The 26,383-nt window shown below is 50.0% G+C and overlaps 1 protein-coding gene across 1 annotated transcript in view; it reads right to left on the minus strand.

Moving 5' to 3' along the window:
- Positions 1-24,469, minus strand: part of PLB1 (phospholipase B1) — a 116,844-nt gene extending 92,375 nt beyond the window's left edge. Inside the window, exons 1-6 of the mRNA XM_045844325.1 lie at positions 24,433-24,469; positions 9,722-9,726; positions 6,754-6,820; positions 5,549-5,611; positions 2,042-2,072; positions 1,446-1,495 (exon numbers count right to left, since the gene is read on the minus strand). Coding sequence (XP_045700281.1) covers positions 1,446-1,495; positions 2,042-2,072; positions 5,549-5,611; positions 6,754-6,820; positions 9,722-9,726; positions 24,433-24,469 — 253 coding nt within the window. The remainder of the gene's footprint in view (positions 1-1,445; positions 1,496-2,041; positions 2,073-5,548; positions 5,612-6,753; positions 6,821-9,721; positions 9,727-24,432) is intronic.
- Between the last annotated feature and the right edge of the window lie 1,914 nt (positions 24,470-26,383).

Genomic DNA, 26,383 nt, shown 5'->3' on the forward strand with positions numbered 1-26,383 from the left:
CCACCAGCGGAACTTCCCGGCCCTGCGCTCCTCTCCTCCCCGCCTCCCCCGCATTCGGTGGGCCGGATTCACTGGCAGCTACAGGAAGTGCTGCCTCTGAGGACATCCAGGTGCCCGCTCTGCTCTCACTGCCCTGCCTTCTGCGGCATCTCCGGCCAGGTGGGACTCCTGGTCACTCTGCTTAAGGACGGGCAGTCAGGACTCGTTACCGGGTGGGCAAGGGACAAAAAGAGGAGGCAAATTGCAAAATCAGGCAAAGCAGCTGTATTTGTGGTTTCAGGGTCTAAACTACATCTGATCCTCCTAGACACCACAAATACGCCATTGCATTTCTTTCTCCCCTTCCGTTTAAGGGAAAACAGGGCCAACCCCAGGCAGAGCTGGGACAGCCACCCAGTCAGGGGTGGGGGAGGGGCTCCACTTTCAGAATCCTTCGACCCTTTCCCAGGGGACTCTCCTACCACTTTGGCCACCAATATCCCCTCGCCTGTTGATCGGGTCCTGGAGGGCTGAACACCAGGCCCCCGGATCCCCTGCCGGAAGGGGAGGGCTGCAAGCAGCCAGTGTCTGATTCACCCCTGCCCTCTGCAGGAGCCTCGCGATTCCCAGGCCCTGGTGAAGCTCACTGGCTGAACCAGCAAGACACTAGCCCCCTCACTGCCCCTGCTGTCACAGGAGTGTCCGCTCTGCAGGGCACACACACTGCGTCTGAGCCTTCTCACTCCAGCTGTCAGCAGTGGCTTCCTTGGCAGTGACCGTGAGCACCAAACAGGTGACTCTCACATCCCGCTGGGCTAATTCAGCCGGTGTTAAGGGACTCGAGGTTTCAGGATTACCTAATACAGTCACAGGGGGCTCCCATGTTAAATGGGAAAAAACAGGTTACGGGTGGCCTATTATAAACACATTCTTATGTAAAAAGGCCAAAACATTACAATGATGATCTCCAGACAGTGGGATACAGGTGGCTTTCATTTCCTTCCTTCTTCTGAATCCAACTGACATAGTTGTAAGTGAGGGAGTTGTTACAAAAGGAACAATAGACCAGGTCTTCTCCCGGCGGGGGTGGGGAGCGGGGAACAGGGGTGGTGGGGGCAGTTCCCCAGGTGAAGCACTGCTTGTCCAGCTCTGGGGTCACAGGGGAGACGGAGCCTCGGGACCCTGGCCTGGGCCTCTCCCGACGCCCCTCCCACGTCCTCTAACCTACCAAAGCCTCCTGGTCCTCTTTGCTTGGGGACCCTCAGACACAGTTCTCAGGCCCTCCTTCCAGGGTACATTGACCTTTCATACCCAGGTTCCCTGTCTGTCCTTCCCTTTTCTCCTTAGGCCCCATGACAAAGTGGCCAAAGGGGAACATCTCTTCATTTAGCACAACGCGGCGGTGTCAGGAGAGACGGGGACCTGGCCACGAGTCTGGAGTCTGGCCATGAATGCCCAGAACTCACCTGTCACCACGTCCACGCACGCCTGCTGTGGCCTAGTTCGGGTCCTGCAGCTAGAAGGGAACAGGCACGGGTCAGGCTGTGTTTGTCACCTGCCCGCCACCCTTCTCCCGGGCTGCTATGCTCTGCTCCCTGACACGCTCCAGCTCAGCCTGGCTCCGCCTCTTCAGTGACCCCCCCTGGAGACACAGCTCAGATGGCAATGGAGCCGCCCGGACAGGTGCACAGCTTTATCTGGCCCAGAGCTGGAAGGGGCTGTGGCCCCCGGTGGAGAAGGAGGCTGGCCCTGGTCCACCCCACATGCTGCCCCCTGAGCAGAGCAGGGGCACCTGGCTGCTGGTGGGAAGCGAGAATCCCACATGCGTGTTCCCTGCTTTTCCTCCCATTCACCCAGAGGAGCCCGGGGTTGCTCGATGGCACAGGAGGCAGGAGACTGGGTTCTGGCCCTGCTCCTAAGGGACACCTGCTCCTGGGGGAGCCTGGAGCAAGGCCTTTTCTCCCCGGGCCTGGGGTTTCCCCGTCAGTGGAGCAAGGGGAGCAGATCCTCAGAGGCTCCGCCCAGCTCTGCTGCTCTGTGACTCCAGCATAGTTACCATGGCTGCTCCTCTGCGCCGGCTGTCCCCGAGTCTGCTCTCTGGAAGAGATAGGAGGTGGCGTTAATGCAGCCAGGGGAGGGGGCGGAGCCCGTCTGTGCCCCTGAGACCGCAGCTGCCTGTCAGACAGGCCCTGTCACGGATTCCCGGGGGCCATGGGTCGGCAGAAAGGTCCAACTGCCCATGCTAGTTTTGCAGGGAGGGAAGAAAATCAGGCTTCCTCCGCATCAGGGGCGTCAGAACCCAGAGAAATAGGAGGTGGGCGTGTTTCCCTCAGAACAGAGAGCAGGTGCTGGAGAGCGTAGATTTAAATGCACGGTAAAACCGTATGAATATTCTAACTAGAAACAAAAGAGACTGTGTGACTGTCCATCCTCTACAGCTAACTTGGTTCATTGCCTGGGCCCCTGGGGAGCACGTAAGCAGCACCAGGGCAGGAGTCTGCCTGGTCTGCGCTCTGGACTATGTTTCTTGGGCCTAGAACAGTGCCTGACACATCATAAGTACTCAGTAAACATTGGTTCAATAAATACTAGCTGAGTGAATGAAATAAGTTTCTGATTTTCCTCTTGGTAAAGTGCTGGATGGCACAGGACCCTCTCTATTGGAGACGTGCCCTGGCCGTAGGGCTGGAGGCGAGGTTGTGGTGACCCGCCCCCCCGCCCCTCCCCCCACCAGGGAGAGGGTCTTTTGCAAGGTCCCAGGGACGTTTGGAGTCCTTCCCGGGACATAGAGGGTGCTCAGTGCACAGGAGCTATTGTCAGTGTTATTATTTTCAGAGACGTTAATCCCTAGAAGACAGAGTCTCCAGGTGCGGTGCTGACAGCTGTGCCCACCCTGCCCACACCCGGCCTGCTGCCACTTCCCTTCAGTACTGTCATCATATCCCCCCAGCGCGAACGACAGCCAGTCTATAAAACTGGGTCACACCCGAGGAGCCCCTCAGCAGGACAGGCTGGCCATGTCATTTCCCGGGAGTCCCTCGTCCTCAGTGAGGAGGAGTGCGAAAGGCAACATTTCCAGGGAAGGATAACCAGTTAAATAAAAGTCACACCACAACGCCAGTCAGGGATCACAAAGAAAGATGCCAGCAGGTGGAGTCCTGAGGGAAGCAGCCCCCCACCACCCCCGGATCCCGGCCCTGGGGCCGAGGCCACAGGGACACCTGTGCCTGACCCAAGGGGGTCTGACCCACAGCAGAGCTCTCGCTCAGGACAAGCTCGATGGTGGGGGTGGGGGACAGGGTAGGTGAGGAGGGGAGCAGAAGGGGAGAGTAAGAGGAACAAGGCTCAGAGTGGGCAGAAGAGCTGGGGAGAAAGGTAACGCGGGCCGACGCAGCACACTCCTGCGGCTCCACCGTGCCCACAGCCGCACTCCCTCCCCACCCTCCCCTGGCCGAACGCCTGGTTGCAAGACCTAGCCCTGTGGCAGGCCTGGCATGGGGGACGCAAAGGGAAGTCAGACACAGGCCCCGCCTTCACGGTGTGGGACAGAGTGGATAGTAACGTCCCTGGCATGGAGAAATGTCTCCGACACTTAGTCAACGCCCAAAATGCGGACGACGTATTACAGGATGACCTTACTTAGGTCACGCACACACAGGGCAGCCTCTCCCCCGTCCCAAATGTGCGTGTGTGGGCGTGTGCCCGCACACGCACTGAGGCAGACGCGTAGGAGCAGTGAATGGGGTCTTCAATATACACACGCATTGTGGTTGATTTTTGCTTATATTAAACACGAATCACAAGTGCTAGTTTGAAAACAATTTTTACAAACATTTACAGATCTGATATTTTAGTTCTCTGACGAAAAGAGAGTCCGGAGCAATTAAACAAACAAGGGCTGGCCACTGACAGAGGTAAGTGTCTGTCCTCAGTTACAAAAAGCCCCAGGATCTCAAAGCAAAAGCATCCGCATTGCGGACTTTTTCCACTTGAAATTCAGTCTCATTTTTCCCAAGCCTGGCTTTTTAGGTGCCAGGCTAGGCTCACAACAGCCGGGAGTCACCCGCCCACCCACGGGGCAGGCAGAGGGGGGTGGCCTCAGGGGAGCTGGGCTTCCAGGCTTTGTCCTGAAGGCTGCGGTGCCCGTCAGTGTCAGTGTCACGGTAATGATTCTGGGGCCGGGAAACAGCCCTGGACTGAAGCTGTGTTCCGTCACCTAGGGCCTCGGGCTCACCGGAGAAAGGATGAATTGAGTGACAGGCTGGAGCTGGGGGTGGGGGGGCGGGGGGTTCTGAATAATTCATGAATTTGGAGCTCTTTCAGAGCTGGGGCCACAGAGCGGGAGTCACTGATTGGCTGCAGGTAACTGGAAGCCTGACTTGGGTGGAGATTTTCCTGCGGGAACTTCCTGCCCGAAGTGGAAGAACACAGTCCTCGGGGGCGTGGCACTCCGTCCAGACCCGGGAATGCTACCGTCAGCATGCCGGGGCCGGGGCTGGGCGCTGAGCACTGGCTCCGCAAGGTCAACGCTCTGTCCGTGACATGAACATGTCTTTTCCCGCTTACTCCCACCTCCCCCTTCACGTCTCTCCCAGCAGTAAACTGCCACCCTCACCCCAATGCATGCACACACACGCGCACACACAGAGTCACACAGGCAGCCTCAGCACCACCAGCACCTCTAGGAGAAAACAAGGGTAGGGAGCTCTGCCTGCCTGTCTCACTGGGGTTTCTCAGGTGAAGTCTCATACTTTGCATCCGGCCACCACTGTGCTGGGGGCAGTGGGCTGGGGCCTGCAGGGAGGTGGCCTGAGGGAAGGGGCTGAGGTCGCAGGGAGTACCGTCTGCAGCAGGACCAGGGGAGAGACTGTGGGGAGCAGATGACGCTAGAGGGAGAGGAATGCCCTGGCTCGGGTGTGGGAGGGACGGCAGGACTCTGGGGCAGAGCAGAGGATGCCTGGCAAGTGGTCTGTCCAGCTGGGGGCCACTGGGACTGGGGGGCGCTGTGGGCAGCAGGGCTGTGGGCTTTCACTCAGACCAGGGCAGGGGGCACTGTGGGGAGCCAGGGCGGGCAGTGACTCTGGCATCACTCTGCCGCCCACCTCCCTGGTCTGTAGACGCCTCTCTTTGTGCGGGTTCCTCTCTCCCCGTCTCCTCTTTTATCACCTTCTGTCTCCTTCCGACATGAGAAACATACCACTTAAAACGTTTTAGCAAGGATGCATGCATTTTCAAAACTTTACCAGTTTTTTTTCTTTATCTTACAAATAAAAAGTTTAAGAGATTACTTTTAAAATTCAGTGTGATCTTTGACTTAATTTATCAATCAGTGGGTTTAATTTATTAATGAGAAACTCCAAAAGTTTTCTAACCTGAACGTAAAGGGAGGCATTGATTTGATTAAAGAAAAAAAAAAAAGAAGACTCACAACCCCTTGGATGATAGCATTTCTCCAACTCAGAGAATAAGCTTCTCTCCCAAAACGAAATATCCTGCCGGGCGACCTGGAGCTCCTTCAAAGGGTCACCAGCCCCAGACCCTGCCTCCCACCTCCATCTTCTCGAAATACTCACAGTCTCCACATCGCCAATGCCTGCCACAAATCTGATATCAGAAGGTCTCAGGGAGTGGACTGCAAAGACAAGGACCCAGGTAAGAAGGTTAGGTCTGCATCGTCCACGATGAAGGCCAAGGACACCAAATAGGAGGCGTCGCCCCAAGGCCCCCAGGCAGAGGACAGAGGCAGAGGTTGAGTCCTTCAGCCACGGGAGCGGGGAACTGAAGACCAGGCGGTCGGTGGGGGCCTGGGAATCTGCTCAGAAGAGGCTCCCTCCTCTCCAGAGGCCACACTATGAACTGATGTCAAGGTCTCCCAAATGTGTCCCAAGGAAGGTCTGTCATGGCCCTTATTTCCCCCCTCACCTGTTCCACGGCTCTGTATTTCTGGACCACCACTAATAAGAGGGCAAAATTAAAATGCAAACCACCTGGGTACACAAGGGATCCCATTGGCTCGAAGATTGCCAGGGAACAGCCCTCAGGACTATGAACACACATGAACATCAGATGCCAGCGGCCTGCAAAGGGTCCCCCAGGAAGCCTCCTCGACGCATCTGGGTGGCCGGCACTTTTATAATTAAGTCTCCCCAGAAACCTCTGACTTGCTCCCTGGTCATGTTAGGGGCTCCCAAAGAAGCCATTCCCTAAGTCGTGTGCACAGATGTCTTTTTCTGCCCACTCTCCTCGTAAAACAGAGTGCAAAGAATGACACGCTTAACTGCAGACCCTAGGAAGTCAGCGCAATGCAAATGTAAATAAAGCCTCTAAACCGTGTATGACTTGGTCTCTTAATAGGATAAAGCAAGAGGCCATGGCCAGCTTAAGAGCAGCATGCAGAGCATCCGGGTGCTAGACAAACGTAGCCCATTACAGGGGGCAAGTGCCGAGAGCAGCCACTGTGGCTACCTTACAGAACTGGGGAAGGCACACGAGGGACTGGCCTCCAGCCCGCCACTCCCATGACACTGCCTGCCCCCTGCAGGCGAGCGCTCCCGGAGGCCGCCCACATCAGCCAGGCACCGTGGGCCATGCTGGCTTCATCTCCGACTGGTCCGTCGGTCCGCGTCCCTCCATAGAAATAAGTGAGGGGAAAAGCAGAAGGGCCTAGGGACTAAGGACGGGAAAGAGGGAGGCGTTGAATGGCCAAAAGGCACAAGAGATGTAGGGTCAGAGCCTCTGCCAGCCACACCGGCGCCACGGTTCAGGGTCACCCACCTGACGTAGCAGGCGCGTCGGAGCCTGACTTCTTCGGGTCACACAGGAACTGAAAGGTCTCCGGGTTCTGCAAACACAACCGAACAGCAGGAACATCAGCTGCCTTATGTGGGGCTGCTGCGGGTCCAGGCAGCTTGGTGTAGAAAGGACCGTCTTGTTCTATCGAGACTCAAAATCCAGACGCAGCAACTGGCCACAGTCATGGTCTCACTAATCCCTGCTCACCCAGTACAAGAGGACCCGTGCCCTCTGACAATGACTTTAGCAGGTGGGATGGAGAAGGAGGGAGAGTAAAACTCAGTTCTTGGGATGACGACAAAGTCCCGGAGGTAGACAGTAATGATGGTCACGCAATGTGAATGTACTGAACTTAATGCCACTGAATTATATACTCAAAAGTAATTAAAACAGTAAATTTTATGTTATGCACATTTGATCACAGTAAAAAAAAAAAACCTTTAAGAAGAGACCCAAAGTCCCTAGACTAAAAGATTAAAAAAATTCATCTATGTGCCCTGACTGGTGCAGCTCAGTGGGTTGGGCGTTGTCCCACAAACCGAATGGTCGCTGGTGTGATTCCCGGTCAGGGCACACACCTGGGTTGTGGGTTTGGTCCCCAGTTGCAGTGTGTGCAAGAGGCAACCGATGGATGTTTCTCTCTTGCATTAATGTTTTTCTCCTTTTTTCTCCCTCCCTTCCCCTCTCTCTAAAAATAAATTAAATTTAAAAATTCATCTATGCTATATTGATTTGCATTATCTCCTTTCTCTCCTTTGATTTCTTACACATAAGTGGGTATTTGAGGCATTATGTTTGTGTGCTGCCAGAAACTGGGTGAACTTGACATTGGAGACCTGTCTCTCCCCGGGGTTGGCCTGTCCTAAGCCCAGAGGGTTGCCAAGAGCAGAGGAGGGGCTGGGCAACCAGGGCTCTGGTCCTCCGGGCCACTCGAGCTCCTCAGGTGCTTGCAGGGGTCCAGAGCAGCCTCTGCTTCTGTGAATCACATCACAGGCTTTGGGAGGGGAGATCGGATGTTTTCTCCCCACCATTGAGAGTGGAAGAGGAAATACAGCAGGTCCTTAACTGAAGTCATCTCATTCAACTTGTAAAGTTGATGTGATGCCATAGCACCTTAACTCTTGTTTATGCCAGCTGGCCTATGGTAAAAGTGGTTTCATTACAAGTCGGTCCCTGCAGTTACAGGAACCCGATGGACGACACGGAGGACGCACTGTTCTCCTACAAAGGAAAACAGGTGGTAACTGAGTCCCTGGACCACGCCTCACTATCACAGGCTAATCCTCTTCAGTTACTGATTGCAGGAAGAGATAGAGCATTTACTCTCAACCCTTATCTTGGGGATGTTCTGGGAAGACCTTACCCAGCTGCCTTCAGATAACTCAAGGCCGCTGCTTCAAGGTTCACAAAGATAACAAGCCCATTTACAGCTCCTTCTGGACACTTCTGGGAACCACCCACTCAGTCTTCAGGAATGATGGGCCCCCAGGCTCCAGGAGGGACGGCGCGCTGTCTCTGTCTTGCCAGGCAGCCAGACTGCCCCTGCGGGAAGCAGCTCATCCAGCCCATTCCCTCGAGGAAGGAACCTGCCAACTTGCATGGAGACTTGGATTCACCCCCTGGAAGAGACCCCGCCAGCCCTCCGAAGAGGACACAGCCCTCACCTCTGGACACAGCTGTTCTTCCAATGTATTCTCTCCAGGAAAGGCATGGGCCTGGGTGGTCCCTAAAATAAAGCAAAAATATACAGTTCCAGTTATTTAGCTGGAATTGACTCCCACCCAGATTTGTACATTTCCTGCCCTTCCTCCCACCAGGGCTTTGTGCCCAGCTCATCAGCATCCTTCGAGTTAGGGAAAACCTGGATTCCAATTCTCCGGCTGTCACCTCCGCTGTTTGGGACCCTGCACGTCCATGCACGCAGACCATTAAAGAATCACCAGGCTGAAAATGAACGTGTCACCTGCCAAGGGTCTGCAACGACCCCGCCCCACATGCATGCACATCACTGTGGATTCCTTTCTTGGTTCCTTAGCAACGGGCAGGCCTCCCGAGGCAGGTAACGTTGGACAGATAGCAGCTGTTGTTTGGGAAGCCAGGACATGGATGGGGAGGGGAAGGACATTCTGGAACAGGCTGATGAGTGGTGCGAGCTTAGGAGAAAGGCGGCTCATGGGATTCCCAGCAGCCGGGACCGCACGTGACGGCTGGACAGGGGTTGTGTCCTGGGGCCTCGGGGCCGTAGGTGACAGGGCAGAAAAGCAGGTAGGGAGTCTGCAAAGACGCTACCCTCGTCTCCGCTTGCTTTGGGCCGGTCTTTTAAACCTTTATTTTTTTTACTTTTAAAAAATAAAATTTACATACAATAAAACAAAACAGACTCATTAACCTTATAAATATGTAAGTAATAGTATAGTACAATTAACGGTGCACAGACCACTGCCAAAGGCTGGAGGTCAGGGCACGTGACTGGGAGTAGGCCACGGGAAGGTGGGTGGGTGGGGCTTTGCAGACAGACAGCAGGTGGGCTGTGGAGCTGCAGCTGTGCTGGGTCTCTGAAGGGATGAGTGTGAAGGAGTGTTTTAAGATTCTCATCACTCTGGGAGCAGTGAGGTAGATGAATGAGCAGGGCAGAGATTTGAGGCTACTCTGCTAATATTTTTAAGCCAGGACGAAAATCGATAGGGTAGCCAGCTCTTATACGCAGCTTCTATGTTCCGGGCACTATTCTAAGCACCTCCACAAGATAATTCAATGAATGCTCACAACTCCAGGAGCTAACCGTTGTCCCCACTTGACTGGTAAGGGCCCAGCAAGGTTGAGCAGCATGTTCAAGGTGACTGCAAATGGTGATGGCAGGATTTGAACATGGGCAGTCTGGCTTCGTGGGCCGTGCTCGCAACCGAGAAAGTAAGTCCGAGTCTGGCACCTGGACCAGGGCTCGGCATACCTGTCCTGCAGAGGGTCAGCGGTCAGCGGTTTAGGTTTTGCAGACCGTACGGTCTCTCTCACAACTACTCAGCTCTGCTGCCATCACGCGAAAGGAGCCACCAACACGGTGCGAACAAATTAACCTTATTTATGGAGATGAAAACTTGAATTTTATCAAATTTCCATGTGTTGTGAAATATTCTTTTCTCCCCCAACTACTTAAACAAGTGAAAGCCTTTGTGAATATCAGCAAACTGATTTTGAAGCTTAAAAGCCAGCAGAAAATTAAAGGAGACAAACAAAGTCAGAGAGCTCACGCCGCAAAACTCCACGACTCATTCTAAAGCCGCAGTCATCAAGCCAGCGTGGCCCTGGCACGGGGACAGACAGAAAGCCGACTCTTCCTGGCCTTTGAGAAATGCCCCACTCAGCACCCCTAGTCTTCCAGACTCCAAGTCTGAGAAGAAGAAAAAAAGGCTCTTCAAAGAAAGTCATTGACCCCCTGATATAAACAGTAGTTTTCTTTAAAAGAAAGAAAAGAAACAAAAAGGAAAGAAACGGGAAGGGAAGGGAAGGGAAGGGAAGGGGAGGGGGAGGGGAGGGGGAGGGGAGGGGAGGGGAGGGGAGGGGAGGGAAGGGAAGAGATTTTGGGTCCTGGCTGGTGTGGCTCATTTGGTTGGAGCATCAGCCCATAAACCCATAGGTTGCACATTTGATGCCTGGCTAGGGCACATGTCTAGGTTGCAGGTTCAGTCCCTGGTCAGGGCACATGCAAGAGGCAATCCATTGACGTTTCTCTCTCACATGGTTGTTTCTCTCCCTCTCTCATCCTCCCTTCCCCTCTCTCTAAAATCAATAAGCATGCCCTCAGGTGAGGATAAAAATGTAATAAAAACTTAAAAAATATATTTTTATGACAGTGAATATACTCAGAACTCTATAAACATTTTAAATTAAATAATATAAGCAGAATATCTAGCCCAGTGCCTGCACAAAGTAGTTACTGAACTATGTTAGTCTGGGTAAAAGGTGCTGCTGTTTTACCGCCAGAACAATCCAGGGAGACAGATGTCACTATCGGCACAATTCCATAGCAGCAGAAATTAGACATTTCTCTTGAGAGAGGCAGGATTTCTCTGAGAGATCCCGTGTGCTGACTCTAGTTCTAAAAAGCCTTAAAGGGGCTCAAAGATGTTATTTCTGAAGAGAGTTGATGGATTCCTACAATTTTTCCTGCAGTTGTTCTGGACTATTCTGGACCATATTTTTTTTCTCTATAGACATTCTATTATTATACGTTTCCACATTGAGGGGGAGGGGGTGGAGGGGGGAGAGTGGGAGGGGGAGAGGTTGGGAGGGGAGAGAGATTGAGAGAGACCATCTGTTGAGAGTTGAAAGTGCAGCAAGAGTTTGAGGGGCCCAAAGTCAGAGAGACATAGGGTAAGCCCCACATTTGATGCTGTTTTTACTCCCGAAGCATTTGCCGCATCACAGGCAACAGTACCAGAAGGCAGGAGGCTACTGTGCTGTGCAGGGCCGCAGCAGCTCTGCGGGGCTGGGGAAGACACGGGTGTCCAGGGCCCATCAAGGAGGAGGGGCTGTGGTCAGTGACCCGGGCTTCCAGTTGGGACTTCCAAGAGCTAGACCCTTGGAGCAGAGATAAACTTGAAATAGGCCAGCCTCCGAAAAGACTGAAGCCTGGCTCTTTTTTTTTTAGGTTTTGGGTTTTTTTTTTTCAAGTTTTCCATTACAGGTTACATGTGTATTAGTTTCAGAAGTATAGTAGTTAGAAAATCGTGTACTTTATCGAGTGGTCCCCCTGATATTTCAAATGCCCACCTGGCCCCACACATAGTTATTATGACATCACTGACTGTGCATGCTCCCTGCTGCAATTTCCATCCCTGTGACTATTCTGTAACTATCAACTGTGCTTCTTAATCCCTCCGCCTCTTTCACCCAGCCTCCCCAGCTCCTCCCCGCTGTCAGCTGTCAGTCAGTTCTCTGCATCTATGAGTGTTTCTATTTTGTTTGTTAATTTTGTTCTCTGGATTCCACATGTAAGTGAAATCACATGGTCTCTGTCTTCGTCTGACATAGGTCACTGAGCACAATACCCTCTAGGCCCTTCCATGCTGTTACGAGAGGTAAGATTTCATTCTTTTGTGTCACATTCTTTCTTAGTCCACTGTGTATGTTTATCACGGGTTTGAGTCTGACTCCAGCTTGGATGACAGTGACCTGTCTCGACCTGCCTGCCCGAAGCAAGAGTAAAGCCTTTATGGGAGACGATAGCACCACCCCAAACATGATATTCTTTCTACTTATTCATATCTGATGCCTGACATTTAATTTTAAAAATAATTACCAGGAGGCAACACAAAGTAAGCAGAAAATAAGAAAGGAAAAAAACAAAACAAAACAAGACAACAGACAGTGAAAGGCGGTGGAGTAATGTGGGAATAAATGGGTAACACCTGCAGCTCTGCCAGCCTGACATTTGTTCCCTGTCAGGGATACAGGTGAGCCCATCAGACAGTTTAATGGGGAAACCCCCACAATGAGAAGGGCTGAGGTATGCTCTTCACACAGTTCGGGCTGACTAGGAATCTGTGTGCATGGTGGGGAGACCTGCAGGAGCCCCATGTAAGATTAAAGCAAAGAGATGCTGGAGGGTTGGCTGCAACTCTGTGTTTCTTTTCCAGCCTGCTCACAGACCAGTAAACAGAGCCTGACAAATGCACAGTGTTTGAGTGGGACCTCTCTCCGAGTCATTGGCTGGTCACTAAACCTGCAGACTCAGGCACGGCCCCCAAAGATTCTGGGTGAAAAAAAGAAATGCAAGAAATAAAAAAACTGAGCAAAGACACCAGTGGCTACACATAGTGAGGGAGACAGGTTTCACAGTTTAAATCCAGGCAAGTTACTAAGAAATAAATCACTGACTCTCAGAAAAATAAAGCATAATCAAGAATCGCTGTTTTATCAAACATGTTTGGGTAGTTTGGGTATTTTGGGTATCAACCAAAAGTTGCCTCAAACCTGGAAAGTTGGTCTTGTGTCCAGGGAAAGAGCAGTGAATGGAAACTGATCCCAAGTGGGCTCTGATGTTGGATATGTTTATATATTTATATATTAATGTTCAAAGAATTAAAGAAACTATGTTCAGAGAACTATAGAAAAACACATAGATTAAGACTCAATAAATAGAAGAGTTATGTATCTTCTTTTACATTTACATAGTTATAATATATTTATGATAAATATAACAAATTCCAGAGTTGGAAGTACAATAACTGAAAGATTTCCCAGACAGGCTCAGCAAATGATGTAAGATGGCAGAAAAAAGAATCTATAAACTTAAAGACAGATCAAGAGAAAGGACATTTCTGAGAAATAGAGGAAAAAAGATTTAAGAAAATACACAGAGCCTCAGGACCTGTGTGTGCTGTCAAGCATACGAACATACAGGTAACGAGTTTTGGAAGAATCAGAGAGAAGGAGGCAGAAAAATATTTGAGGAGATAATAACGGAAACCTTCTCACAATGGATGAAAAATATTGAGCCAGACAGAAGAAATGGGAAAAAAAACCTCAGATAGAGAAAAATCACAAAGAAGATTTTACCAGGACACATCAACTATAAAAACTAATGTGTCTAGGTATAGTTCTAAAGCCAAGAAAAAAGTCTTTTTTTTATTTTAATTGTTGTTCAAGTACAGTTTTCTGTCCTTTACTCCCATCCCAGCCTACTGCCCAGCCCACCTCCCTCCCATTTCCACACCCCCCCTAGTTTTTGTCCATGTGTCTTTTATATTTGTTCCTGCAAACCCTTCCCCTTTTCTCCTGAAATTACCTCCCCTCTCCCCTCTGGTCACTGTCAGCCTGTTCTCTATTTCAGTGTTTTTGGTTATATTTTGCTTATTTGTTTGTTTTGTTAATTAGGTTCCTGTTACAGGTGAGATCATATGGTATTTGTTTTTCACCACCTGGCTTATTTCACTTAGCATGATGCTTTCCAGTTCCACCCATGCTGTCACAAAGGGTAGGAGCTCCTTCTAAGAAAAAGTCTTGAAAATAGCATAAGACAAACAACTTTTCACATAAATGAGACCAACATTACGGCTGACCCATCATCAGGAACAATGGGGGCCAGTAGACAGTGGAATGACACATTCAAAATGCTAAGAGGAAAATGGTTCCTGAGGGAAGCATGGTCATGTAAAAGGGAATGAAGTACAGAAAGAATAAATATGTAGGTAAATCCAAAATAAAACTGACTGTAAAGAAAGAAGCCAGAAAACTTGCCCGCAGGTCAACTCTGCCCACACCCTATTTTTGTATGGCTCTCTAGATAAAAATGGCTTTTATGTATTTAAAAGGTCTTAGAAAAAACAAAAACAAAAACAAAGAACATGTGGTAGAGACCATTTATGATCCACAAAACCTAAAATATTTACCATTTGGCCCTTTATAGAAGAAGCTTGCCAACACCAATATAAATAATAAAAAATTATGTAGCATGGAGTTTAAAGTATATGCAACATCTGCATGTTGTAATCTTAAAAAAAAAATATGTATAATCTTCAAGTTAATGTTGGGCAGGGTGGTAGAACTGAAGCCAAATAAATAAATAAATAAATAAAAGGAGAAATAAAATCACAGAGCAGGCAGGGCACATTAAAAGTGTTAAACAGTCAGATATCACATTTAAACACACTTGGGGAAACAGAAGAGAGACACTGAGGGGAGGTGTATGAGAACTTCCTTTAGCATCTAAAGGGCCAGATGCCCAGGGGCATCTGGCCTGGTTCTTTGTGACACCCCCCAAACCAGGACGAGACCAGTGGACACAGATTGTCCCTTAGTAGAACAGTCAGATTGACCTGAATAAGAACAGGCCACCAGGGCGAGGGTCCAAGCAGAGGGTGGGGTGAGGGCAGCCTTGTTGCAGGCACACCCCAGCAGAGGCTACCAGCTGGACACCCTTGGCCTAGTCACTCTCTCTGTGCTTCCGTTTCCTGACCCCTAAGACAAGGCTGATCATACCAGCCTCATGGAGCTGCTGTACAGACTAAATGCATGTGAACACAAAGCAAAGTTATCTGACACGTGGTAGAGGCGCAGTGATTGGTAGTTGTAATCATGATAACTTCAGTGTCAGAGAGATGGTTAGCACAGACCAATTTTCAGACCCTGTCAGGCCCTGTATTCTGGGATTTCCTCATGTAGCTCTAGAATTCACATTTTCACCTTGAAGATCTGAATCATCCATGATAACTGACTGTCCTGGGGTGTCACACAGGGGTTCTGCCTGGAATCCATTGGGTTGGCCAAAAAGTTCATTTGGTTTTTTCCCATAAGTTGGCTGTGGGAGCACTTAGTTGTCTTTAACATCATTCAAAACAATTCTGTTAGATTGTATAGTGACAGCTGTCATATCAGCGTGCATTAAAAAAACACATCAAAATTGGTGAATTTATGTGTAGCCATTTTAATACTGGAGATGGGAGAAACTACACAACATTTTCTGCATATTATGCTTTATTATTTCAAGAAAGGTAAAAACACAGCTGAAATGCAGAAAAATATATGTGTAGTGTACGGAGAAGGTGCTGTGACTGATCAAATGTGTCAAAAGTGGTTTGTGAAGTTTCATGCTGGAGATTTCTCACTGAATAATGCGCCACAGCTGGGTACACCAGGGGAAGTTGATAGCAATCAATTTGAGACATTAATTGAGAACAATCAGCATTATACCACATAGGAGACAGCTGTCACACTCAAAATATCCAAATTGATCAAGTTATTGGTGAAAATGAAAAATGTATCTTTTATTTTATGGAAAAAACTAAACAGACTGTTTGGCCAACCCAATAAATGCTATAAGTCCAGACCTGAAGACCCACATGGAAACTTGGGACCCCTTGGTCCTATTCCCACTGAATCCTTGAGTGACACTCAGTTTTTTGCTTTCCACCATGTAAAGGGGAACAAAATCTCTTACCTATCCCTGCCGCAGCCTGAGGCTTTGTGGGAAAAATCATCCAAGCACTCGTGACATGCTTGAACCCCGATCACGGAATCCCAAGGGGATTTTCCCCCTTCGAGCAGTTGTTTCAGCCTCAAGCTCACAATCCATGAAAGACTTAGGGCTGCCTGAAAAAATCCCACCTCCAGAAGGTCAGGAAGAGAAAAAAACGTGTACTTTTCCACCCCGATGGGAGTGAGAGAGAGAGATACCTGTGGGCACTCTGGGAAACAGTCTCGGCTGAGATCAGCCATCCACGCTGGACTTATTCCCTCAAGTCTGCCTGTGGGTGCCAAGTCAGAACCGTGAGCCACACCCGGCCGCTGGTCCCACACCAGAATTCCCAGTGCTTTGAGGAACACGGGATGTTAGCTGGGGGGTCACATGCCATAGTCAGTGCAAGGTGACACTGAGGGCCAGAGGACCTCTCTGGGGTAGCCAGTCTGACCTCTGAATGTTTGTCTTAGAACACAGGAAAGGCCGAGCTGGGTGGGTCTTTGAGATCATCTTGTCAATACACCTGGAAACTAAGACTCAGAGAGGTTAGCAGATTTGCCAAAGAGTATTCAGTAGGTTTCAAAAAGGGCCATGTGTGGGGCTTGAGCCTCCTTAACCTATGCTGGTATGCTTTCCTCCGGAGCAAGGGCTTTTTGAAAGGAGGTTATAAAAAGGCTTATTAGTATGTATGTTGTTCTGTAACCTGAGTCCCCAGGGTAGGGAAGTTTATTCTGTCGCCATGTCTACCAGACCAATGTGTTCAGCATCCCTTACCCGTCAGTCCATCCAGATTTGTCGTCAGAAAGCCAAAGAATGCAATGTGATTGACACTGTCACAGCCTTTGAGCAGACACAGCCTCTAGTCTGATGAGATGATCAGAAACATTGGAGACGATGTGGAAAGCCCCAGGCCACCATCCTCTAACGCTCAGTGTCCTGGGCTGACCACCACAGGGAGATGCCACCGCCCGTCACAGGTTCCATCACGGTCAGAGACCAGCGCCCCCTCGTGTCTGCACCCGAGACCTGGCAGCCACACCCTGCGCCCCCAACAGGGAAGGTGGCAGCTCTGGGGAGTGTCCCGGCAGGAGAGCACACACTCGAAGTTAACTTGAGTTTTGCTGTTGAATGACTTCATGACCTCAGACAAGGAATACTTGGCTTTGAGATTGTATTTTCCTCAACATCCTCACGAGGGCAATTGAGGCAGACCCAGGGTCAGGAGGGACAACCTCAAGAGGGTCCCCTGGTGACAGTGAACAAGTGGAGCCTCGTCCATGACAGGCTGGAGCCCTGACTCCATCCGGGATCGCTCCCAGCTTTTCCCCAGCCACCCCTGCCCCCACCCCAGAACTTTAAAGGGGACCAGGGACCCTCAAAGCTGGAGGGAGTGATGGTGATGATTAGTGAGCTCCAGCCAGAAGGGAATCCCAGGGGACTGTGTGAGGGCCGTGTGGTTACCCCACCAAGAAGGTCTGCCCCCAGAAACCACTGAAACATTCTGCTGTGAAGAAGGGAGCACTATTTCTTGCTGAAATGCAAGAATGCAAGAGGAAGCAGTTGCCTAAGGTGGAAGAAAACCACGAGTCCTTCCCAGAGCCCAGCAAACTCCCTGCCGGTCTCTTGCTGGGAGCCAGGCACACTGGTTGCCCAGTGTGTCCTTTCTTTTCACTCGGGGCCTTTTACGTCTGAAGCTAGTGACCCCCCCTCCCTTGCCCACTTGCACTAGGCTACCTCCCCGCTGAGGAACCTTCATCGGCCCCCACTGCCACTCTGGCAAATTCACATTCTAGCTAGCTGCATGACCTTGGGCTGGTCACTTAACCTCTGCAGGGTTCAATGTTTGTAAATGTAAAAGATTTGGATAAAATTGTTTCAGCAGTCTGTTCAAGCCAAAAGACACCGTGATCACCTCTACTGTCCTCCTTGTCTTGGGATTTCAAAACTCTATTTCCTCTAACACATCAGCTCCCCAACGCCAACCCTGCACCCCAGCTCAGGCCCGCGCCCTGCTCCTCAAGCCCACCGCCCACCACGCCGAGCCCCCACTCTGCCCTTGGCTGTGCAGCCGCCCACACAGGCACGTCCTCCCTGTTCCTCCGTGTTTGTGTGAATCCCACTCAGCCTCCAGCTCTCAGTCGAGTTTCGCCTCCCACGTGAAACTTCCCCAGCCCACGTGCGCCTCAGTTCTCTGAATCCTCTCGCTTTTATCACGGCTCTTCGCCCCTATTTTGGTACTTGATTCTTCACCAGCGATTTTATGCAGATCAGTTCCGTCTCCCTAGAGGGTTCCTTACCCTCCTGGGTTTGTTCCCTACCAGGCAGGCTCAGCCTGCCTCCAGTTCTTAGAAGGGCGCTCAGACAGTTGACTGACAGCAGTGAAAATGCAACTGGATGAACTTGATTGACAATAAAGGCCTAAACATCTACAAGGTACAGGTGACATCCCAGGAAGGCAGGACTCTGAGCTTTCAGAGACAGTCCCACCCCCGGGCTCGCTGCCGCGGCAGGGCCCTGGAGGCAAGTGTGCAGGCTGCCATGGGGGAGGGGATGCCACCAACTCCGGGTATGACTCAAGCAAGTCCCCTCCCCTCTCTTATCAGTGACTGGAAGGACAGGGGCCACCAGAAGTTCTCCGAGGTTGCTTTCTACTCTTATTTGGAAAGACAGTATTTCTAGGAGGCTGGGCAGGCGACCTCCGGGAAGGGCCCTGAGCCCCGTGAAGTGGATGCTGACCGGCTCACTTGTTCTGAAAACGAAAGAGGCCCTCCCGTCCTCCCACAGCGAGTGCACCCAGCTCCCGCCTTTGGCTTTGCGGGGACAGGCCTGGCAGCCTGCTGGAGAACCTCCGACCCATTCCAGGAACACGAAATTCAGGTGAAATTGTGTTTCCTTAAACACAGCAATTTCTTGCCAACTTCCTTTCGGCGATGGCAGTTTCGAGATCATGATGTCACAGTTTTATAAACCCCAACTTTCAGAGCCAGAATCTGTTTTCCGATGTGTTGTGCGTCCGCTTTAAAGCTTAAAGTAAAGCCCCGAGGGGACTCTTCCCTCCCTTGGGCTGGATTGAAATGCAGGGTGGTGGCCAGAGGTCCCGGCTCTGGGCTCAGACTCAGGACTGAAGTCTGACTCCTGTACTTATTAGCTGGATGACCTTGGGCAAGTCATTTAATTTCTGAGACTCAGTTTTCTCATCTGTAAAATGGGGATAATAGTACATCTCTCTTAAAGGGAAGCTGTTATATATGTAGTGCTTAACGTGGGGGTTGGCTGTTCTAGAGAACCTCACACCACGAGCCTAGTTTGCAGTGATTCCCAAATGGCAACGCCCCCAGTGCCTGACAGAAGGACATGTACACAGTCTATGAAGAGAGACATTTTTATCCTAGGCCTCAAAGAACCTCACAAAAAATTTGTAAGGGGTCTGAGCAGCTCACAATAACAAAAATAACCAAGCACAGAAAGAAACAAGATTTCAAGGAGCAAAAATTAGCATAAAAAAATAAAGCAGAAACAGATCAAAGACTTTGGATACTGAAATTAGCAGACAAAAATTATAAAACTGTGTTTTAAAAAAAAGATAAATTTGAGAATATTTATAGGAACACAAAATCATTTTTAAGAGTGGCATTTGGCCCTGGCCAGGGTGTCTCGGTGGTTTGAGCACCCTCCTGTGAACCAGAGGGTCGCAGGTGTGATTCCCAGTTGGAACACACGCCTGGGTTGGGGCTTTGGTCCCCAATCAGGGCACGTACGAGAAGGCAACCGAATCGAGGTTTCTCGCTCACATCAGTGTTTCTCTCCCTCTCTTTCCCTCCCTTCCCCTCTCTAAGCATATCCTCAGTTGAGGATTTAAGAAAAAAAAAAGGTAACATTTACAAATTTGGTAAATAACTAAATGTCTATTAAATTTGAAACATCAAGTCAGTTTTCAAAATCTTCAGTGATCTTGCAGTCCTCGGGTGTAATAGCACATTGGACACCACCGAAAGAATGAACTAGAACGCGTGCCGTCGTCAGTCAGAAGGCGCACGGAGGGATGGAGGCGGGGGGGCGGGGCCAAGAGACGCGGCATGTGGAGTAAGGGAGCCAAACGCACGTTTCAGGTTCATTGCCCAGCGGAAAAATCAAGATGCAAAGAAGTGTATAGTAGGTTCCCTTAATGAAAAAGGAAAAAATAAGAATGTATATTTGTAAAAAGAAACGCCGAAAGAGTGGGAAAACACTGCAATTGGGCACCTACAGAGGTGGGTGGACACGGAACAGAAAGTCTTGGGGAGGGGTGGGATGTCTCTGGGAGCTACATCTCTTCTCGTAGTCTTGATGTTTTAACCATGTTCACGTGATCCATTTTCAAAACTAAAGTACAATCAACATGAGCAGGAGAAGCCTTGTAACTGAATACAAACAGACGAACTTAACAATATGCCAGACAGAGAACATCACCACAGAAAGAAAACGAGAGAGAAAATTAACCCACTGATTTTGAACGAAGTCTTTTGGTTACACACCCTGCGTGGATGTCATCCAAAGACAAAGAACAGCAAAGAAGTTCTGAACTGCATTTGTCAGTGGTGACGTTACTGCTGTAATGACTCTGATGTTATGGTGCATGCGTCATAGGGGTTAGCACATGAATCAATTTATTGATATTTTATGATGCTGGTTTGCACTGTGGGAAGACAGTACAAATCCAGGATGGGGGAGGGAGACAAAAGACTATTTCTGACTGAAATTACAGATGTCTGTGTAAAAACATTGTTTAAAAAAGAAAACTGTATTTCGTAGCTCTGTCCCCTGAGAGGGCTTAGACGCAATGACACCCCAGCAGCCACGAACGCCCCGAGCACCCAGCTCTTGGTGTCTAAAGAATATCCTTACCAACTGAAGAGATGGCTAACTGCACGGCTGAGGTAGGAAACAAACAAACAGAACAGGTTAGCCTGGAACAGCTCGCCTGTACCACAAAGTTCAAACGTGCTTAAAAATGGACAGGGACATGGTGGTTAGCCTAAGGAAGTTCTCACTGGCCAAACCTGTAACAGCTCGAGCATCAGAATAAATGACAGACAGGACTGAATTATAGCACCCTGATTAAGAACAGACTCTGCAAGTCCGTTTTATATGAAAAAGACAAAACGTACATACAGTGGGCAAGAGAAGAGAATCTTTTTTATGGAGCATTTCCACCTAACAATATTAGAAGGGGTGGTAAACATTTCAAAATCACCATTTTACACTCATAATGGTGATAATTCAGGCAGGAATCATCAGTGGGTGCCAAAAAAAACCACTGGGCATAAGAACAGTCACAAGGTAGCAGCACGGCATCTTTCCATGGATAACTTAAAACCCCAAGTGGGACGGCATCCCCCAAGGGGAGAAACCGGGTGGACCCCACCAAAACCAAACCATCACATTTAATGTCACCAGTTGGGGTGCTGCCCACCTCAGGTGGAGGCCCTAAGGTGATGGAACTGGGACGTGACATTCTCTATGAGGCATGTCCATTCTGAGAGTTTAATCTGACGCCAGCAATAAAGAAACTATTTAATTCCACTGCTGGGACTATATCCTAAGAACACTAAAACACCAATTCAAAAGAACCTATGCACCCTGATGTTCATAGCAGCACAATTTACAATAGCCAAGTGCTGGAAGCAACCTAGATGCCCATCAGTAAATGAGTGGATCAAAAAACTATGGTACATTCACACAATGGAATTCTATGCAGCAGAAAGAAAGAAGGAGCTCCTACCCTTTGCAACAGCTTGGAAGGAGCTGGAAAGCATTATGCTAAGTGAAACAAGCCAGGTGGTAAAAGACAGATACCATATGATCTCACCTTTAACAGGAACCTAAACAACAAAACAAACAAGTAAAATATAACCAAAGACACTGAAATAGAGGACAGGCTGACAGTGACCAGAGGAGAGAGAAGAGGGAATTTCAGCAGAGAATAGGAAGGGTTTACAGGAACAAATTTAAAGGACACATGGACAAAAACTAGGGGGAGGGTGGTAATGGGAGGGAGGTGGGGAGGTTTGGGTGGGTGGGCTGGAATGGGAGTAAAAGGGAGAAAACTGTACTTGAACAATGATTTAAATAAATAAATAAATAACATATGAATAAAAAAAGAAACTATTTGGACAAATCCAAATGGAAGCGCACGTGACCAGAACCAGCCTAAAATTCTCACTGACACAAGCAAACAAACAAGCAAGCAAACGAAGAGGTGAAAGCACTGTTCTAATGAACCGCCCTGGAGACTAAAGAGGCAGGACAAGTCAGTGCCATCTGTGATCTTTGGTTAATCTAACCAGCCATGACTGAAAAATATAAAATGAGAAATCGACTAATTGAATTCACCACAGTAGCAGATTAAAGAAGCAAATCATACAATCATCTTAACAAGTGCAGAGAAATATTAGATAAAATTCAACATCCACTTATGATTTTTTTTTAAAAAAAACCTCTTAGAAAATTGGGAACAAAATTGAATTTTCTTAGTTCTATAAAGAGTACCCACAGAAAAGCCAGTAGCGAACACCATACTTTCTGACCAAGCATTAAACACTTTTCTTTGACCTTGGGAGTAAGGTGAGAATACCTCCACGGGCCACGCTCGCGAAGTGCCGTCACGGAGGCACCAGCCAGCGCAGTAAGGCAGCAGCAAGAAGCGTACACAGATGGGAAAGAGAGCAGCGAAATCCTCGTTATTGGCAGGATTGTGTACACAGGCGATCCAAAAGCATATACATGGAACTTATTAACATTTATGAGAATTTAATTGGGTTCAAAATCAATATATTAAAATCAATGTTATTTCTAGATATCAGTAACATTTTCAAAATAAAAAAATTGAGAAGCCATTCACCATACAGCAAAATCATACATCTAAGAATAATGAAACATATGCAAGACCTCAGCAGAGAAAACAATAAAACTTTGAGAGGCATTAAAGAAGATCGCAGCACACTAGTCACAAAGTCAACCCCAGATGTATCAAGACCACGAAAAGAAAATCAAGTTCACAAAACTTTTAGGAGGAAATATAGGATGATATCTTCCTGACTGTGAGGCAGAAGAGGGGTTCTCAGATAAGATGCAAAGCGCACAGGCCATTATGGAAAAGATGAAAAACTTTGGAAATCGAGAGACAATGTCCAAACAGACTGTGGCCAGACCACAGGTAACAGCGGGACCCTGGCCACCCCACACCTGCAGCAGCCTGCCCAGGAAGCCCAGCCACCGCAGCTGCAACCATCGGCCTGGACGGTCAGGACTCGGTCTGTGTCTGCAGCTTCCCTACGCTTGTCCCTGCTTCCAGCTCAGGACCAGCCGCAGAAAGCCTGGCGTGTTCCCCCAGCAAATCACTTAAAAGGCGTGGCTTCTGGCCACAGAGCCTCCAGCTTTTCCATGGCAACCACCTGTGAGCGGAGCACACCTGAGCCCTCCCCCTTTTCACTCTCAGGCTTTCCCTCTCCCCCACCTGCCTCAGAGTCTCTGCCCAACACGCATGATAGGGGCTGGCCCCCTCGCTAGAGCAAACCCTGAGGAAATACCCTCCATTTGTTCCCATTTGGGTGGTCTGTGTTTCCCCCCCAAAGTAAGGAATTGGCTCATCCAACGTCTCTCTAAAGAGAGTGGAAAGACAAGCGTCAGAGTATGAGGTATCTGCCGATGAAAAGAGAACAAACCTGTAGAAAAGTGGGAAAACACTTCAACAAATACGTCACGAAAGAGGAATTCAAGTGGTCAATAAACATTTTTTTTGAAAAGCACTTCAGCCTCATTAGGAGAATGCTAATTAGGAGAACGCAGTCACTCGTGCCATAAGTATAACCGATGCCATCATCCCCCCACTTCGCACCCCACCCACCTTGCACCCCCACCCCAGTCCTCCCCCCTTGCACCCACACACCCCAGACTTGGAGGGCACTCGGACCCAGCCAGGCCCGGGCTTCAGCGGCAAACCTCCTCCTTCCCCTCTGTGGCCGCCGACACAAGTGTTTCCCACTCTGCGCCCAGGCCTCTCACCTGGACAGGCTAAAATAGCTTCAAGACCCTGTTCAGGTTAAAGGAGTCTGCCTTTCTAAACAGAGGGAGGAGGGAGGAGCCGGCAGGGGTTGGATAAGGGGGAGCCGGGAGGGACTACTTCAGAGGCACGATCTCCTAACCCTCAGCGGCGTCGGGAGAAACCCAAAGCCCTTCCCGGGAGCCCCCTCTGTCACGTCAAGTCCCAGAGCACTAAAGGAGGGGGGCAATCCTTTAGGATGTATCACCCTGAAACCTGCCTTCCTCTGTCCTTTCAGCAAAAACAAAAGCCGTAAATAGAGTAATCAAAATGTGCTTTTTCATTAGCAGGAGTATTTCCATGTTAAGAATGAGAAAAAAAAATTCCAGGTCTAGGGAGGGAGCATTTGCCCGGGCCGCACGGCAGGGAGAACTGGAACCCAGATCCCGGTGACTCCCTGCACTGGCAGCTTTGGTTCCCTGCCACGGAGCTGCTGCCTGTGCCTCCTCACCCATCCCAAGACCCTCCTCTGGCCCCGCAGCCGTGGGCACTTGGCCGCAGCACTCCAGCCTGCCTGGACCTGAACCGTGCGTTTTGTGCTCACGCAAAGGGCACGTTCCTGTCCCAAGCGCCATGGCCCAGTGGCAGGGGCCGCCAGCAGGGCGGGCCCTGGAGGACTTACCTTGCCCCAGGAGCAGCAGCAGCAGCAGCAGCCCCATGCTCAAACCCTCCGGGTGTCGCTGGCCTCGGATGGACAGGTTCTGCAGACGGGTGGCCTGTCACTCGTCCCCTTTTATGCTCTTCTGTTGTCTGATAGTGTGCCTGTCATAAATTTTACTGTGTTCACCTTTGAAAGCGGGCAGTGGCCAGCTGTAAATGATAAATATTAACATTTAGGCAGGAGGTTTCTCGAGGTGGATGGGTCAAAGATGGGCAGCAGGTTCTAGACTCGGGCACCGACAGACCAGGCCCACACGGTGCCCTTCGTGTGGCTTCCCGGGTTGGTGGGGACCCAGAAATTGCCACTGTTGGGGACTGGTCTGCTAGGAGGCATGTGGGGCTGGAGACCCCGGTGCTGGACTAGAATCTCAGATCTTCCAAAGCTGTGAGAATTTGGGTGTGTCAGGTTCCCAGCTGTAAGTTCTGTACAACTTCTCAGCTCTAAGCTCTGGAAATAAAGCCGTGAAATGAGTGAAGCTACTTTGTAACAGCTGTACACCACCAAGCCACTTCCAAGTGTGAGATCTCCTAGTAGTCCCTGTGAAATGGGCCCGCACTGGGGCCTCAGCAGCGCTGCAGGGGACCCTGGTCTCCATGGTTGCAGAGGTTCGTTTCTGTTGCCGCCCCTCCCACCTCCCCACCAAAGCACCGGGTGGCCAGGATGCTGTTGGCCTGACCTGTACACCGCACACCCATTGTCAGTGTGGTCAGTAGAGAGATACCAGCCCACGGTGAGTCACAGAACTTGCTGGGCACACTCAGCACTCTCTTCTGGGCACACTAGGGGGGAACGCTGACCCCAGTGGGTCTAAACTGGCCAGGCAGAGCTGAAATTTAAAACCTGGGTGACCAAATGCCCTCAAGGGTGAAATTTAAATTTTCCTTACAAATACTGAGGAACAATACCCTTGCATTCGGTCACCCTTATGGCAGCAAGGCCGAGAGCCCGACTCCTGGGACCTGGAGCTGGTTTCTGCTGCTGTCACCCAAGCTGGGATCCCGACCCGGGGCTGGGTCTCTCATTGGTTCAGAATCACAGGTGGAGCTCAGTTATCTCGAGTGTGAAGTAAAGACTGAGTAGGCGGCCCTTTGCTCCTCGCTCCCTGATACTAAGGTGTTTTCCTGTCTTATCTGCTCAGAAGAAGGTGGCTTGTGGGTGACCACTGATTTGGCCGTGACGAAGGCCCAGCTGCAGAGGAGCACAGAGGTCTCAGGTCACTCACACGGGAGGGGGGTAGGGCATAGATACAACAGCCCAGCCGGCTGGTCCCAGAGCCTGGCAGAGAGCAGCACAGAGAAGGAAGAAGAAAACACCCCTGAGGCGAGGTCTGCGGGGGCCATTTGGGCATACACACTCCTGAGCACCTGACTCTTACCCTCACTTGACGGCCCACAGGCCCTACAAGAGATCCAAAGCTGCTGTCCCGCTACTGAGAGTCCCCAGACCTACTTGGACGGGATGAGCATTTAACAGGTCTCCACGCTGGCTTTGGCTGGTTGGAGGCGGGGTGGGAGGCATGATGGGAAATGGGCAGAAATGGGCCCAGCTCTACAAGCCATGCATTTGCTTCGTCTCTTAACGGCCTCTCTGCATGCTCACCAGGCCCCCTTGGCTGGCACACACACCAGCTGAACCTCTTATACATTTAGAAAAATGGCTTTAAAACATTGTTGACCTTTGGGAGGCATTCTTAAATGTCCTCTTAGATACAAGAAATCTTTGAGTTCTCTCAGTGCATCAAGAAACCCTCACTGGCTGCGAGGCCCTGGGGGAGTGATGTCGTTGGGCCGCACACTACCAGACACAGCTGTGGGCTGTTTGCAGCTTTATTGTGTGATCTCTTAGCAGCTGTGAAAATGAGGGGGCAAGCACTGGTCAAAAGCCAGAGACAGGCTCCATCACTTATTTGTAA

The sequence above is a fragment of the Phyllostomus hastatus genome, unplaced genomic scaffold (genome assembly GCF_019186645.2).
Source record: "Phyllostomus hastatus isolate PE091 unplaced genomic scaffold, TTU_PhHast_1.1 phas_contig_402, whole genome shotgun sequence".
NCBI lineage: Eukaryota > Metazoa > Chordata > Mammalia > Chiroptera > Phyllostomidae > Phyllostomus > Phyllostomus hastatus.